Source organism: Lutjanus erythropterus, chromosome 2 (assembly GCF_056507025.1).
Source record: "Lutjanus erythropterus isolate fLutEry1 chromosome 2, fLutEry1.hap2, whole genome shotgun sequence".
In the NCBI taxonomy this organism is placed as follows: domain Eukaryota; kingdom Metazoa; phylum Chordata; class Actinopteri; order Lutjaniformes; family Lutjanidae; genus Lutjanus; species Lutjanus erythropterus.
This window is the reverse complement of record NC_139318.1, coordinates 8,250,286-8,265,807: the sequence shown is the minus strand read 5'-3', so window position 1 is coordinate 8,265,807 and position 15,522 is coordinate 8,250,286. Positions and strand designations below refer to the sequence as shown.

The 15,522-nt window shown below is 37.5% G+C and overlaps 1 protein-coding gene across 1 annotated transcript in view; it reads left to right on the top strand.

The window, feature by feature from the left end:
• LOC146331139 (integrin alpha-5-like) overlaps positions 1-12,151 on the top strand; it is a 72,160-nt gene extending 60,009 nt beyond the window's left edge. Inside the window, exons 26-30 of the mRNA XM_084727298.1 lie at positions 137-244; positions 7,920-8,033; positions 10,000-10,101; positions 10,224-10,346; positions 11,295-12,151. Of these exons, the coding sequence (XP_084583424.1) occupies positions 137-244; positions 7,920-8,033; positions 10,000-10,101; positions 10,224-10,346; positions 11,295-11,378 (531 nt within the window). The 3' untranslated portion in view covers positions 11,379-12,151. The remainder of the gene's footprint in view (positions 1-136; positions 245-7,919; positions 8,034-9,999; positions 10,102-10,223; positions 10,347-11,294) is intronic.
• Positions 12,152-15,522: the final 3,371 nt, after the last annotated feature.

Sequence of the window (15,522 nt, the reverse complement as noted above, 5' to 3'; positions counted from 1 at the left end):
CCACACGCTCAAACACACACACACACACACACAAACAGCTCGGCCGGCACGGAGAGGTCATTACCGCTCGGTCTATTCTTGGCTTTAAACATTAGACTGTATGTTAATGACTCTCTGAATGTCTTAATGTATGCAGCTGCAGCCTCCAGCAGCAGAGGGGCCCACGTCACTGAAATCTGACACTGAGCATCACGTCCAGAGGAGGGAGCTGTACAGAGACCTTCTGTCTGAACAAGGAAACCTGGTGAGACAACGTGAAAATAATACCTGTAATGAATAAAACATGTCCAAATATGTGTGAAGCAGTCAAGGGATGGGAATGAAGAACCAGTTCCATATTTTATGAACCGAAAACATGTTACGCTTGCCTTGCGAGGCAGCTCGATTCGCAAGATCACAATATCGCGCGAGAATCCATCTTGCCAGGCTCCAAGTTATCCATTTGTGTCTGCACCAGAGACGGTGCGAGCCAATCAGCATCCTCAAAGTGACAACTGGCAGCTACGGGTGTCGTTTTAGGTGCGCCAACAGCGAGAAGTGTCCATGGAAGCCAATCGTCTCAAACAAACAAACATCTTCCATGCAACATGGACTTAAATTCCAGAAATATCATATATTTGAACACTGTAACAAGTCTGTTACCAAGGATGAATATCCTGTTATAATGAAATTAGCACCTCACAGGCTCAGCAGATTATTTCTGCGACTAAGTAAACCCAAATCAAAAGAAATGCTGAATCCATTTTAGAGGATGACAGACTGTTGCTACAGCCAGCTCTCAAGCTACAGACATATTGACTAAAACTGATCAGGAATCAATGAGGAGACTGATAAAGAAGAATAGATCAGGGCATTAGTGCTATCAAATGTTATCAGTTCACATTCCTAAAGCAGTTTAAATACAGGTCATTCTGTGTCCAGAGACACTGATGCAGCAGAACCAGATATGGTCTAAATTCCATGCACTTTTCTTCCTTGTCAAAGCCTGACAACTACATTACCCAAAATGCAGCTCGACTGCTGACAGGTCAGGTGTTTTTATGCTAATAGTGGCTGATGTTAGCAGCTCTATCCTCAAGCTGAGACGAGCAGTGAGCTACAGAGATCTGGTGAGCTCACTTCTTTCTAACTCTACACCTTCAGATTTTGTTCCTTTTTCAGATTTGTAGTCTTCAGACCAAGTTGACTCAAGTGACATCACTTGAGTACATGTATCAGACTTCATGCAACTCCCTTTGGAGACACAACAGGTTTTTACAACCCACATATGCAGAACTTCCAACACCTGCAGACAGACTTTGATGTTTAAAATAGGCGGAGTTCCCCTTTAATTCCACAGACCTTGAGCCAAAACACCACCTAAACAACAGGCCTAACCTGTAGTGTGAGCTAAATGAGAAATCATATTTATGTCTCTAGAAATATTTGTGTTTAGCCTAGCTTAGCACAAAGACGGGCAGTGAGGTGAAAATGTGCCTTCCAGGATTTACGGTTTCTTTTTCAGCTTGTTGAGAACATTTGTTCCTCATCAGGATAGAACAGTTGGTTCCACGTGTCCCATAAAGACCCCAGGAGGTGTTTGTTTTCCTCCTTCTCTTTCCTGCTTGACTCAGCATGTGGGGGGGGATCGTGGTGACGGGAGTGTGTGGATCTGTTCCCTCCGCAGCGCACCACAACAGAGGCTCTTAAACGCAGTCAATGGCTCTTGTGTTGGCTCTTCAGTCCCACTGGCTTTCTTATGGGAGTGTGTTTTCATTAGTGTGTGGCTCTTTACTCAAGTGCACACTGCCTTTTTCTTCCTTCAGTCCCTTGAGTGGGCTTTGCACACTCATGTAATGCATTTACTCCAAAAATAGTGCAGTCAGCTTGCAGGAGGAGGCATCGCTGGCCTCTGAACTTGAAAAAGATTTAATTTATAATGAGATTATTTGTTTCAGTGGAGGAAATAGATTTACAGTAATGAGCTCTGGTCAACATCTCCTGCTGTTCGCTCTAATTGTTTGTGAGATGAAGCTAATTAGGTTTGTGATTTACTGGGTTGCTTGTGTGTGGCTTGCGTCACTTACTGTAATGTTCGCCAGCTAATCTCTTATGGTATTTACATGAAACATCTGTAAATTGGAAAATCTAACCACATGTTGATTATGTTTCCAGACCCTCATGCTCCACTGTTTAATGTTCAAGAATTGAAATTACTTTTTAATTTGTTTCAACCTGATGGGATTCATTATTGACAGACTGGTTTAAGTATGGAAATCCGTTTTAAAATTTAAGAGCTAGACTGGATGTATATTGCAGATTATCTGTAATTCATTTCTTTGTGGTCAAAAAGATATTTCAGATATCCTTATTCCTCTGTGGATAAATCACTTTTACCGTTCATTTTTATTGGGATTTTAACTACAGATACCCATAAACAAACATTCTGGATATCTGCAATAGAATTCTTACTCAGAAAAAAACCCAAATTTTTCAGATATCCAAAATGAAAATCCAGATATCCACAATGCATTTGTGCATTTGTGGATTTCTGCAACTGCATTGTTTCTATTAATAATTGTAATTGTAGCATTTTTATGAATCATAATGTATTTTGGATATTCAAAATTACATTCCAGATATCTGAGATGTTTTTTTTTCATTTTGGGTATCTGAAAATTTAAAAAAAGTACCAATCAGATTGTAGACACCTGAAATGGGAGTTTTTCCTAGTAAGAACCGTATTGCAAATATTCAGGATTTTCATTCTGGATATCAAAAATGTAACTGTGGATATCTGAAAGTGAAAGCCCCATACACATGAATAGCAAAAGTGAGGTCATTTGATCTTGGAGGAATGTCATTGTGGATATATTTGACGAAGAACTGAATTAAAGATATCTTCAAAATGTATCTGGTCTAGCTATTAACGTTAATGTTTTTAATGATTTTTAGATATCTTTAATGCTGACCAGATCAGAGTTGTAGAAATCTTGAAATACAATTTGTTCAAGTAAGAATGTTATTATGCAGGGACTGACATTATTTTTCATGAAGGGCCACATTAGGAAATTGATCAGGATCCTGTAGGCCAGATTTGACATAAGGTCCTAATAATGGCCAAATTTCTAATAAAGGAATAGTCAGAAGTATTCTGTACAGGACACTGGCATGCAGGTTTGGGAGGGTTACTTTAAAAATGTATTCTGATACAATTACTGATTACCTGCTAAAAAGTATAACAGTATTAAAGTAATGTAACCTGATTAGTTTTCATTTCTTTTGGATTACCTCAACACCAAATGAGGTGAAATTGTTTACCCTAATATCATTTTTTATGTTCATTGTAGATTGTTCATCCATATTTTCCTTTCTTTGTTGAGCATAAATGCATGTTTAGATTTATAACAAAAATTATAGAGATTTAAATGTACTGCTACTAACACTTCACACTCAAACTTTAAGTAAACTACCAGAAGTAGTACTAAGTACTAGAAGTAGTAGTAGTAGTAGTAGTAGTAGTAGTGGTAGTGGTATTATTTACAGGTTAGCCAGATAATTGGATTTCTGTGTAGCTAACATTATTGGTTGGTCTCTGTAGCTAATATTATTGGTTGGTCTGTTTAGCTAACGTTAGCAGTATTTCTCTGTAGCTAATATTATTGGTTGGTCTGTTTAGCTAACGTTAGCAGTATTTCTCTGTAGCTAATATTATTGGTTGGTGCCTGTAGCTAACATTAGTGGCTCATCTTGCCAGTAAATGTTTATTTCAATTAGATATTGAGTTCTTCAATGATGACAGCATTTTCACAGCTGAAGGCAGAACTGTTACTGTACTGTGATGTTTCTCATTTCCCAAAAAAATTATGGTGAAATTCCCACCCACTGAAGCATTTTTTTCACTAAAGGCCATGATAATTAATTGACAACTGTAAAATTAGCGGTTTCACTAACGACCAGAGTGGTTTTGAGACTCATGGAGTGTTATTTGTGCACAATGGACATGATAGTATATTGCTCTGTTTGCCAGAATGTATTTAAAATCTTTTTCACTGTAACTGTAATGGAATACAGTTACCTTTCTGTATCCATATTACATAATTAATTTGCACGTAATCTGTTACTCCTCAAGCTTAATAGCTAATAGCTGACTAACACAGTAATGTACTACTGTTAGTCACCCTTTCTAATTGCCATGTGATGAAATTATTTTTGTTTTACAGTCTGCCATGCTGGATTCAGGTTGCAGGGATAGTAGCAGCAACAGTAGAGGAACAATGTAAACAACAGCAGCATTGAGTGAATACTAAGGTTTATTATCATTACCAATCAGCACAGCGCTGACCCCTTTAAAAGGTCTGACAGTTTAACGGTTAGCAAAATGATATTGACTGTCCGTGTTAGATTTTGATTGCATATTTTCAAGAGCTCACGATGGCCTTGTGGGACACATGGAACCTGTCAGTGTTGCTGATCTGACCCTCGGGCTGCATTTTCCCCAGGTCTGTTATTGCGGACATCTTTGATTACCATCCTGACTAGTCATGATACAATTTTGAATAAATGCTATTATAGATATCTAAATTTAATTACAGATTGGGGAGTGGTTGAAACGTCCTGACATAAGAGCAAATTATGTAAAATTAATGTTATGCAGGTTTATTTCTTTGAAACAGTTTCATGTGTTGATTTAGTGGTATCATATTTTAGTTCCATCTAAATTGATGACAGATTGGCTCAGTGTTTTAGCAGAATGAATGAACTGAAGACAGAAAACAACATCCAACAGGGCTGAAGAAACAGCAGCATGAGCACCACCTGCAGACACTCGAGCTCCATCAACAGAGTCCTATGAATAGATGTCACAGCGCTGACTGCTTTCTGATTTCTGCAGGGTGTGGTGCAACTAAACACCACATGAATTAGCACTCACTACTGTGCCAAAGATAGACAAAGTTCAGGCAAGTGTACTAAAGTTTTTACTCAGTGTTTGCACTGATGGAAATGTAAAAGCGACTTCCTGTGTATCAGAGCTCCTTCTGTGTTTAAAACGACAGGTGTCAAAGCTTTTATTGGGTGAAAGTTCAAACACTGCAGAGTTACAGCAACTGGAGATACAGAGTGGCAAAAGAAAGATATTTATTTTGCTTAAAAAAGACAGTTGATATATTTGTCATAGAGGAAAATTATGTTGCTTTGTGTTTACTGCTGTGGAGTGTACAGACTGTGGCAATGAATTTCCTAATGGAGGTAAATATCTATTATAACCCATTAAACAATGCATCTTTTAGGCTCATACTGATGTCCATAAGTGGGAGTTTATAAAAATCACCACAGATATATCAATTTTTATAAACATAAAAATATTATGAACAAAATACTGATACAGATCACTTAGAGTTGTTGTTTTTTACAGAGTGAGACACTCTGAGGTGTTTGGTGTTTTAGTCCAGCTTTTGACTTAAACTTGGGTTGCCATCAAGGACATCGCATTTAGTTGGTTTTCTTACCTTTTAGAAAGAATCAACTTTGTCACCATCGGTAATTACTGGTCCACTGTCGCTCACATTACCAGTGGTGTCTAATTTTATTTTCTATGCACAGTACATGCTTCCACTCAGCCACATCATGTAAATTCAGTGTCTCTGTTTAATTGTTACACAGACGACACATACATATACCTTCCCCTGAGACCTGATGACCCAGAGACGCAAGGCTTTAGATCGTCTCAGTGAAGTCAGCTGCTGGATGGCACAAAAGTTTCTTCCACTCAATAATTCAGTCCTGCATACCATTTCAGTGTGGCCTTGGTCCCTCATCTAATAATGTGAAGCCCACTGCCAGAAATTTGTGATAATATGTCCAGTCCTGCGTCCTCTGAATAAGAACCATCTCCAGAATGAATGAAATAAAGTAAATTCATTCGATCTGCTGGCTGCAGCCCACTCGAGGTTGGAGCAGCCCATCTGATTAGGGTGTTACACGATCGCAATACTGTAAAGCAGGTGCCGACCGTCATCACCTCCCCCACCACTGCAAGTGGTTCAGTCCATTCATGTCGGAGGTTAAGTGGGAAATATTCAAAGGACATCAAGACAGAAAGTGCAGAGGCTGCGTCAAAAATACAAATTACATGAAAAATGAAATTATAAAAAAAAAAAAAAAGCTGTAGTGGAAAAGAAAATAAACCTTTGAGGCTGATGCTATAAACGGCAAATATCACAATTCTGATGAATGTTTTTAAGTGACAAGAAACAGTAAAGTTTCACAAAGACATACATTTACCACTGAATTTAGAAAAAGAGGTTGTGCTTCAACAATATGATTCTCAGTGGAGTGCTAGACCCATAGTCCAGTGAGCATATTCCAAAAAATTGAAAAGGTAGCACATCTCAAGTCTTCAAATCAAGGAGGACAGAATACTCACATTTCAGTTATTTATTTCGGTAGTTTACTACTACCATGGACATTAAGTTATGTTACCACATTATGATGTGTTTTATCCAGATAAAAGCAACTATATAATTGTATAACTGGGCCATACAATAATTGGAAGACACACTTTTTGGCTTGACACTCTCGTGGATGTTGAGACTTAACTGACTAATATTTTGATATGGGATGGAACTGGTCCAGACTAAAAATGCCAAGGCCAAACTTTGTTCTCCCTCCGTCCCTGATGTTGAGAAAATATTCAGATCCAGAAAGAAGCACAGCAACTTAAGAGCACAGCAAGTAAGTGCAGGGAACATATCAGAAAAATGTGCTTAAATTATCAGAAGTAAAAATAGACTGACAGTTAGTTTGAAGCCACAGTAAAACCCCCTGCAGAGACACCTCTACACCACAGCTGTGGTGGACAAACTATGTCATGGTAACATTGGTATTTCCATATTGATGTGTTACCTTTACACCAACACCAACATATCTGCAGTACACTAACAACAACCAGTATATCACCCCAGCCAGTTCACTGGTTTAGCTTTGACATCTATCCCCTTTATTTTCTACTCTGTTTAAAATAAATTTTACAGTGGGTCATTTTAATAATGATAATTCAGTATGACTTTATAGGCCTGAGTAGAGAAGCAGGAGAAGCTGCACCACATCATTTTGTTGTGAGACGTCTTGGCCAGTATCTGCCAGTCCAATCATAAATGAAGATAAATGGTTCTGAATGCTACATCAGCTGTGTGTGACTGGTTTTAACAGACGACATCACATCACCCCAGTCCTGGCTTCTCTCCACTGGCTTCCTGTAGCGTTTTAGAGATGGTTTTAAGATTCGACTGATCGCTTTTAAAGCCCGTCTCGGTCTAGCCCCCAGCTGCTTAGCTGAAATGTTCTGAGCCGGTACGCAGCCTTAGATCCTCGGGCAGGGCCCTCCTGGCCGTTCCAGAGTCGAGGCTTAAATCTAAAGGCGGCCGCGCTTTCTCCATCAGGACCCCTCGACTTTGGAACGACCTGCCTGAAGAGATCAGGCTGCAGAATCAGTAACATCTTTTAAAACCCATTTTTATAGACTTGCTTTTATGTGATGCCATTGTCTCTTTTTAATATATTGTATGTATTTTAATATATGTTGTCTTATTTCACTCCTTTTATTTATTTATATTGACTAGACAACATGATGTAATGTCTCTGTAATGTCCTCCCTCTATTTTCATTTTTCTTATTGTCATGTTTTCTTGTTCTTATCTGTTTTGCATAGTTTTACTATGTTTTATTGTCTTTTGCTTGTGTCTTAATCTTAGTTAGCTTTATTTTAACTTAATTTTTTCTTGCTCCTGCATGGCCATATTGTGTTGATCTTCTGTTGCTTTTGCCTCTGGGGATTCCTGCTCTTTGCTTTGTCTGTCAAAGCACTTTGTAAACTCAGTTTTTAAAGGTGCTATATAAATAAATGTATTATTATTATGATTATTTCTGTCCCTCTGCAGACGTGCTCTACAGTGACGTGCTGGCAGATGCGGTGTATGGTCGGGCTGTTGGAGAGAGGAGCCAGCGTCATCCTGACCGTTCGCTCCAGACTCTGGGCTGAAACCTTCATCGAGGTGAGACAACAGGACACACTGCCTGCTGTGTACTGCTCACTCATATGTGTAGGTACAGGAAAGTCAAGCCAAGAGGAAACACAGAGCAGAGGAGGAAGTCTGTTCTCATACTGCCCTCTGTTGGTCACCAAAAAACTATTACAGATATGTAACCCAACTCTGTTACTTATCTACAGTACTGTATATACTACACTATATACTCATTTTTATAGTATATTTTTGCAGTTATAATAAAATATATAAATGTGCTTTCAGAATGATGTTTTGACACAGCAAAATTTTTGCTTTTTGTTTACCAGCATCTTCATGGAGACTGAATATGATGGCTTACTAGTGTCACTGCAGGTCAAAAACAAAAAGCAAACAAACAAACAAAAGATGGAGCAGGGGGTGGGGGTGGGTGGGGGCAAAACAAAACAGAATTTCCAAGGTTACAGTCAAAAATGTCTGAAAGAATTTGGACATTCTCTGAAATTTTGTCAAAAAAAAAAAAAAACACATTAACTTCCACATCACACATTGTATATGTGTATATTTTTTGTTTTTTCTGTTTTGTTTGTTCTATTTCTTTTTTTCTGTTACTCTTTTTCAGATGCAGTTGATCATTTTTGATTGTATGTCGTGGTACAATAAAGGTGTTTGATTAAGTTGTGGGTGGGGATGGAGTCAGTCTACATCATGATGTCAAACTAAATGATGTGCAGTATTCCTAGTTTTTGTATTATTTTGAATGACCAGGATAAATCTACTTTTTTCTTGCAAATGTATGACCTTATTATCTCAGAGAACTTTTTTCTCTTCTAAAATTTATCATTTTTATCTCAGACAATACATATTTATATTTAATCTTGGTAATTTAGAGATTATCTCGGAAAATGACCCCTTCCCTCTGCTCCGTAATTTATTAGTTTTCCTACAATGGGCCTAATACGTTATCTATCTTTTGATTACTGAGGGCAGTTCCTCAGCTTCCTTTGTATTTTGCACAGTGAAGCAACAGTGCCCGTCAACAAATCACACTTAAGTCACATTCACATTTTTAAACATACTGACATCTTTGGGTAGAATTTCATCAGCATGAACACGCTGCATGTTCAAAAGCTGGTTAGAATTAGTAGGTAGTAAATAGTGTAGGACCAGGATGACTGAACATGATGCTGTCTGTCGTAGAACTGATAACTTCTGCTCTACCCTTTTCCTTGAGTTGAGTTATGATTTGATTCCATACAAATATATTAGTAGTAGCAGCATAGAGCAGAGCTGCAACAATTAGTAATCAATTAGTCATTTGAAAGAAAATGAATCACTCTTAATAATGATTTTAATAACTGACTAATGATTTCAGTCATTTTTTTAAGCTAAAATGTCAAACATTTGCCCGTTTTAGCATCTTAAACGTGACGATTTGCTGCTTTTATTTGTTATTTATGACGGTAAATCAAGACTCTTTGTATTTTGGACTGTTGGTTGGACACAAGAAGGTATTTGAAGACGTTGGTTTAGGCTGTGGGAAATTGTGACGGGCAATTTCTTGACATTTTACAGACTATGCAATTAATCGATAACGAAAGTAATCACTCCTATCGGACAAAATCAAGTTTCAGTACATTGTTATTCCAATTTTTCGTATCAGTCGTTTTGAGGGATTGTTTGGTCTGATAAGCGTAAACTTTTAAGGTAGTGCTACCGGATCTCACCTATTGGCAGCCTTCGAGAGAAAGATAGCTGATTGTTGAGTCTTGTTCCCAAAACAAAAGTATTAATGATTCCATCTCCCCATCACAGGATAGATTTTCAAAAGCCTGAAAACAGCCAAGATGAGGAGCAGAAGTCTAGTCTCCATTCAGATTACTTGAATTACATTATGCGTAAGGTTATTATGAAATGTTTTCACAATGATGCCTAGAAAAACTGCATTTTGACTTAAAAATGTTTTTTTTCCCAACTGTCTTCTGTTCATCCACAGAGGGCCCATAAGCAGTATATTCTGGAGTGCTCCGTTCAGTACAAAGTGGACATAATGCCGTATTCTATTCCTCCTAAATTCAAGCCATCTGGATCCAAAAAGGTGACTTCATCAGATTTTTTATTAGGTTTTTACAGCGCGATGAGCTCGTAAACTTCAGCTTATTTACATGTGAGTGTCAGTGAGAAGTGGTCCAAGTCTGAACGCTGTGGTTTCCTGTTCAGGTGGTGACGGCTGTGATGTGGAACAAGCCGGACAGTCTGTTCTATGTTCCAGTGTGGATCATCATCCTGGCTATTCTGGCTGGGTTGTTATTACTCGCCCTGCTCATATATCTACTATACAAGGTAACAAGCTGAGAAATAACTCTGCATATACAGTTACAACAGCAAATAACTGTTTGTGTCTGGCTGGTGTGTTGAAGATCAGGACACTTGAGATTCAGTTTAAATGGAGGTTAGTCAGTGTTACCACACTTTTGACAGCTGTTGTCTTGTTAACACTTCTTTACACACTGAACAGCCCTGTCTGGCACAGAGCCTCTGTTTGAAGGGTGATGCTAGACTGACTAGAGACACAAAACTACTACAAACAGAAAGGCACTCAAAACCAATACAGACTGATGCAAAATGACTACAAGGAGACAGAAAACAACAACGAGACACAACACGACTACAAAGAGATGCGCAGCAACGTTAAAGAGACACAAAACAAACAGCCACAGTTTAAATAAGAAGAGACTCAAAATCACAACAGAGCCACAAGCAAGAACAAAGAGACACAAAACAACTGCACAGAGTTGCAACATGAATACAAAGAGACGCAAAACGACAACAGAGACAACACAAGTACAAGGAGACACAATACAATTACAAAGAGATGCAATATGAATATAAAGACAAACAGAACAACAGACATAACATGACTACAAAGAGACGCAAAACAACTACAAAGAGATACAATAAGGATACAAAAGATACAAAACTACAAAGAGACAACAATGAGAAGCAATATGTATACAGAGAGATGCAAAACATCAATGCAAACAAAGAAACAAAACAAAACTACAAAGAGCCATCAAACGTGGACTACAAACACCACAGCATTGTGATTTGTAGTCCTTTGGTCTCTCTGTTTCAGTCTGGGTGTCTTGCTCTGATGAGCAACAAGAAACCTCCATGAGTGTAAAACCCATGAAAGGAACAGACATGAGGGACATTAATTCCCAGAGACAGAGTAGACGTTGTGTCAGATTGATGTGTATGTGATCCTCTCTCTTGTTTTTAACCCTCCAGATGGGCTTCTTTAAAAGGTCAGATCCGTACGGTACGACCATGGAGAAGGCCCAGCTCAAACCACAGGCGTCCTCTGAAGCTTAGATCTGAGAAGGAGCCTCAACTGCAGCTGTTCCGAAGAACTGGAATCATCGTCACATTCCCGAACAAATAAGGAAACTTGCTAATGATGAGCAGGCAACCCATTTATGAAGGGACACTTATGGGTGCTGTTTCACTGGAATAAACAATATCTGGTGCTGCACTAAAATGCCAAAGCAGGAAAGACTACAAGGGTCACGCAGTTGAATGTGCACTGTTGTTTTGGACATGAATTTGTACAATCAAAGCAAGATTTATGAAGCTTCTGCAGAGAGAGCAGCAACAAGGATTTCTCCTTAGAGGCTCGTCCCTGTGGAAAATGTTTTGTTGGAAAATACTGCTCATACTGAATATACTGACCAGGAGATTTGAACTTCACAGCCCATATCGCTACAGGGAAAAAATGCACCTCCAACAAAAGGCACTAAAGCGACAGTATTTCTTCATTCCTAAAAGGTGTATTTTAAGCCATGTCTGCAATCCTAGTGTTTAATATTTCTTGAGATTCCTGCTTTTGTATGATTTATACACCACTTTTTATTTATGGCACAATGTTTTTGCTATTGGTTGTTGAATGTTGTACTGTACTGTCTGCAGGACAATCCTGATCAAACTGCAATGTTTAACTTGAATTATTCCTCTCCCATATTGGGAGGTATTTTGTGTATGTTGTAATGTGTGTAATGTATTCATTGTGTTATGACCCGTTGGTGTTGTGGCCCAGAATAAAGCCTAATTTTGTATACCCACCCAAAACGTTATCGATGTGTGAGTCATAAGGACAACTAAATAAAATGGAACCTTTTTCTACTGACATGAGATAATGTAGGATGAAAATTAAAGGTGCAGTTCAGAAAAAAAAACAATTTTCCATGTTTTCCACATGTGAACACATGTAGGAAACATGTTACCACATGTAGCATGTGTTTCACATGGGAATATACTTATTACACCATGACAATGTTTCAAAACCAAAAACACGTGAAATACAAGAATTTCATGTGAGTGTCTTCCATGTGCAAAGACGTGAAAAATACATGCTCCACATATTTCACGCGTGATTTTGCGCATGTGAAATTCATGTGTTTTTCCTGTAACGGGTGACCAATGAAAAATCTGTAACATCATATAGATTCAGTTTTATTTCTTATGAAACTGATGTTTTTCACTATTTGACAACAGTATCATATATTGTAATATGTAATGAACATCCCAGACTTTCTCATCTCAGGCTTTGAGATGGCAGATAACATGTATGCATTTAAAATGTAAAAATCTTAGATTTTCACTAAGATCCTCTTATCATCTATTGTAATCAATAATAATATTTAAAATATCAGTAAGCTTAATATGTACGAAATCATCGTTTGTTGGGTACTTTGAATTGGGAGGTGGCTCTCCTGAACCCTAACCCCTAAATTTCTACTCATCAATACTAAAATTGTACATTTTTCACTTAGTGTTTTCTGAAAATTTAAGTTGAAAAAACTACATGTATTTTCTGTGTAAATCATGAATCTTGAATCATGAGTCCACTGACTGAGACTGGTTTTAGCAACACCCCTACACTTCTGATCAGGAAATATATCTGTGTCCTTCTCTTTAATGGCTGCATGACGAGCAGATAAGTGGCATCATTTTAAAGTAAATGTGTTTCAAACGTGTAAAAATCAGGGCATAACTTTAAGGAACGTCACTGCTGCACAACGTTTTCTGCAATTCAGGAAACATTTTCCTTGTTATTTCAGAAACTTAGTTTTTATGTGTGTACAGCTGATCAGAACTGTGTTAGCTGACTAGCATCTTTGAGATAAGCTCAAAATTGTCAAAAATAAAACAGTCACAACCAAAACATGATAATGATGTTTCAGTTGTGACAAGACTGTTTCGGTAGTGACAAAAGGGGACAGTTAATAAATAACATTTTAGCCCTGTTATGCTAATTATAGTAAACCCCATGCCATTTAAAATTCTGTAACATGATGAATACCAGCTGAGATGTAAAACTTGTAAAACTGTCACTACCAAAAGAGTGAAGACTGTCACACGGTGACACTTCAGTAGTACAGAGGAAGGGTTAATCATTTATTTGAGAGAAATAAACAAAATTTTAGCCCAGTTTTGTTAATCAAAAGTATTTTAGCATATTGTCAGTGACACTTAAAATACTGTAATGTCACACTGTTTGAATACAAGCTGAAACATAACACCTTTAAAAACCGTCACAACAGAAACACGGGATGTTTTGTCAAAAATAAAATATATTAAATTATCAACTAACTACTGTTCAAGTGTTTGGTTCAGTGTATATTACAACTGATAAATCCTTTTAAATCAGTATGATACATATTATGCCCATTATTTAATATACAATAAGTCTCAAAAATTACACATTAAATGTGTTAAAATTTTAATTTTTATTAATTAAGTGTTAAAACTTTTTAATAGATTAATAGCTCGTAATAAGCCTTCTTATCATGATTATTTATTACTGTGTCTCGGTGGTGACAAATTTTGAAGGGAAAATATTTTGAAACTGTCCCTAAAAAAAGAGAATTAACTGTATAATTACTAGAAATGTGTACCTTTACATGTTATACAATTTACATAAACACAAAGTTCTGTGAAAAAGACACTTTTATTTTAAGAAATTTAACCACTCTGACTTCGAAGCAGTTCTGTAGGTATACAACTGCATTTATCAGTTCTCACTATGCAATAATCCAGAAACTGTATTACTTTACTCAGCTAAACATTAGTGGTCCATCACCCCCCTCTGCAGGTGACACAACGTTATTACAACTATACAGTCTGACTTCTGATGCCTTCATAAATGATCAGTACTTTAAAGAGGCTGTCCAGCCCCCCAACAACAGCCCCAGCAAAGAGGTGAATATGGCCAAGATTTGACATATAGAGTCACTTCTTTTATTGTTATGTTGTCCATGTTACTGCATCTAAGTGTTTTCAACCAAATCCCTCTGAATGTCTATGACTCTCAACATGCTTAGGCAGCATCAAAGGACCAGTACGTAGGATGTCGTGGCATCTAGCGGTGAGCCTCACCCTCCCCTTCCGAGCGGGTGGAACAAAGGTTTGGGAGGCGGGCCGCCAGTGAACGGAATGCTAATAAATGCTTTTGGACAGACATATAGGAATTGAGTGATTACTTATTTATTGATTATTTTTATTTTGCATCATTGCGTTTCACCCTTCCAACTTCAGGACTGATTTTGACCTAAACGGCTGGGACGATAACACATAGAAAAGATGATTCTTTTGTGTATCCATCAGTGCATATCACACACGACAGACGTAACAAGACGAAAACAAAATAAAAGACACAAGAGGCCAAAAACAATGTAACACGACGATGTAATATGATGGCATAATAGACCAAAAAAAAAGATGAAAAAAATGTAAAAGATTTAACAAGACTAAAACAACTAACAAGACAAAAAAATACGTAAAAGATGTAACAAGACGTAACAAGATGAAACAGTGAGGGAAACGGTGAGGTTCAGTTGAGTTTGCACAGAAATGGTTGCTAGAAATTTTCTTAGGATGGCAACTTTTTACTTTTATACTTTGAGTAAATTTCAGACTGTACTTTCTCACTTTTATCTGTGTAAAGAAGTTGAATCAGTAGTTCTACTTTAACTAGAATCTTTCTTTACACAAGTATCTGTACTTCTACTTGAATAAAGAATGTGTGTACATGTGCAACACAGAGAACGCTGCAGAAGAGGACTTGCATCCTCTATAGATATAAATGGCTCATTCTAAGGTAACAAAAAGTTGTCTTTGGTGATTATACACTAATGAAAATATACTTTTAAATATCATATTCCATTTCTGCCAAATAGATCCACCTAAATCTTTCGTTCTCCTCTTAATGATCTATCCCGGACTTGCACAAACTTGTGTTTTTTCAACTGGCATTTCACATATTGTGTAACTCTAGAAACTTTGCACAGAATGCTTTGATAATTATCACACAAGTGAAGTTATTTTTAATTGAGACCAACTGCAACACGAGAAGACATCACATTCTGAATCTGAGACAGAGATCGGGGGAAAAAGAGGAAGAAGAAGAGAAACTGGAGGAAAATACCAGAAATAACTGAACCTGAGTTCTGAAATCAGT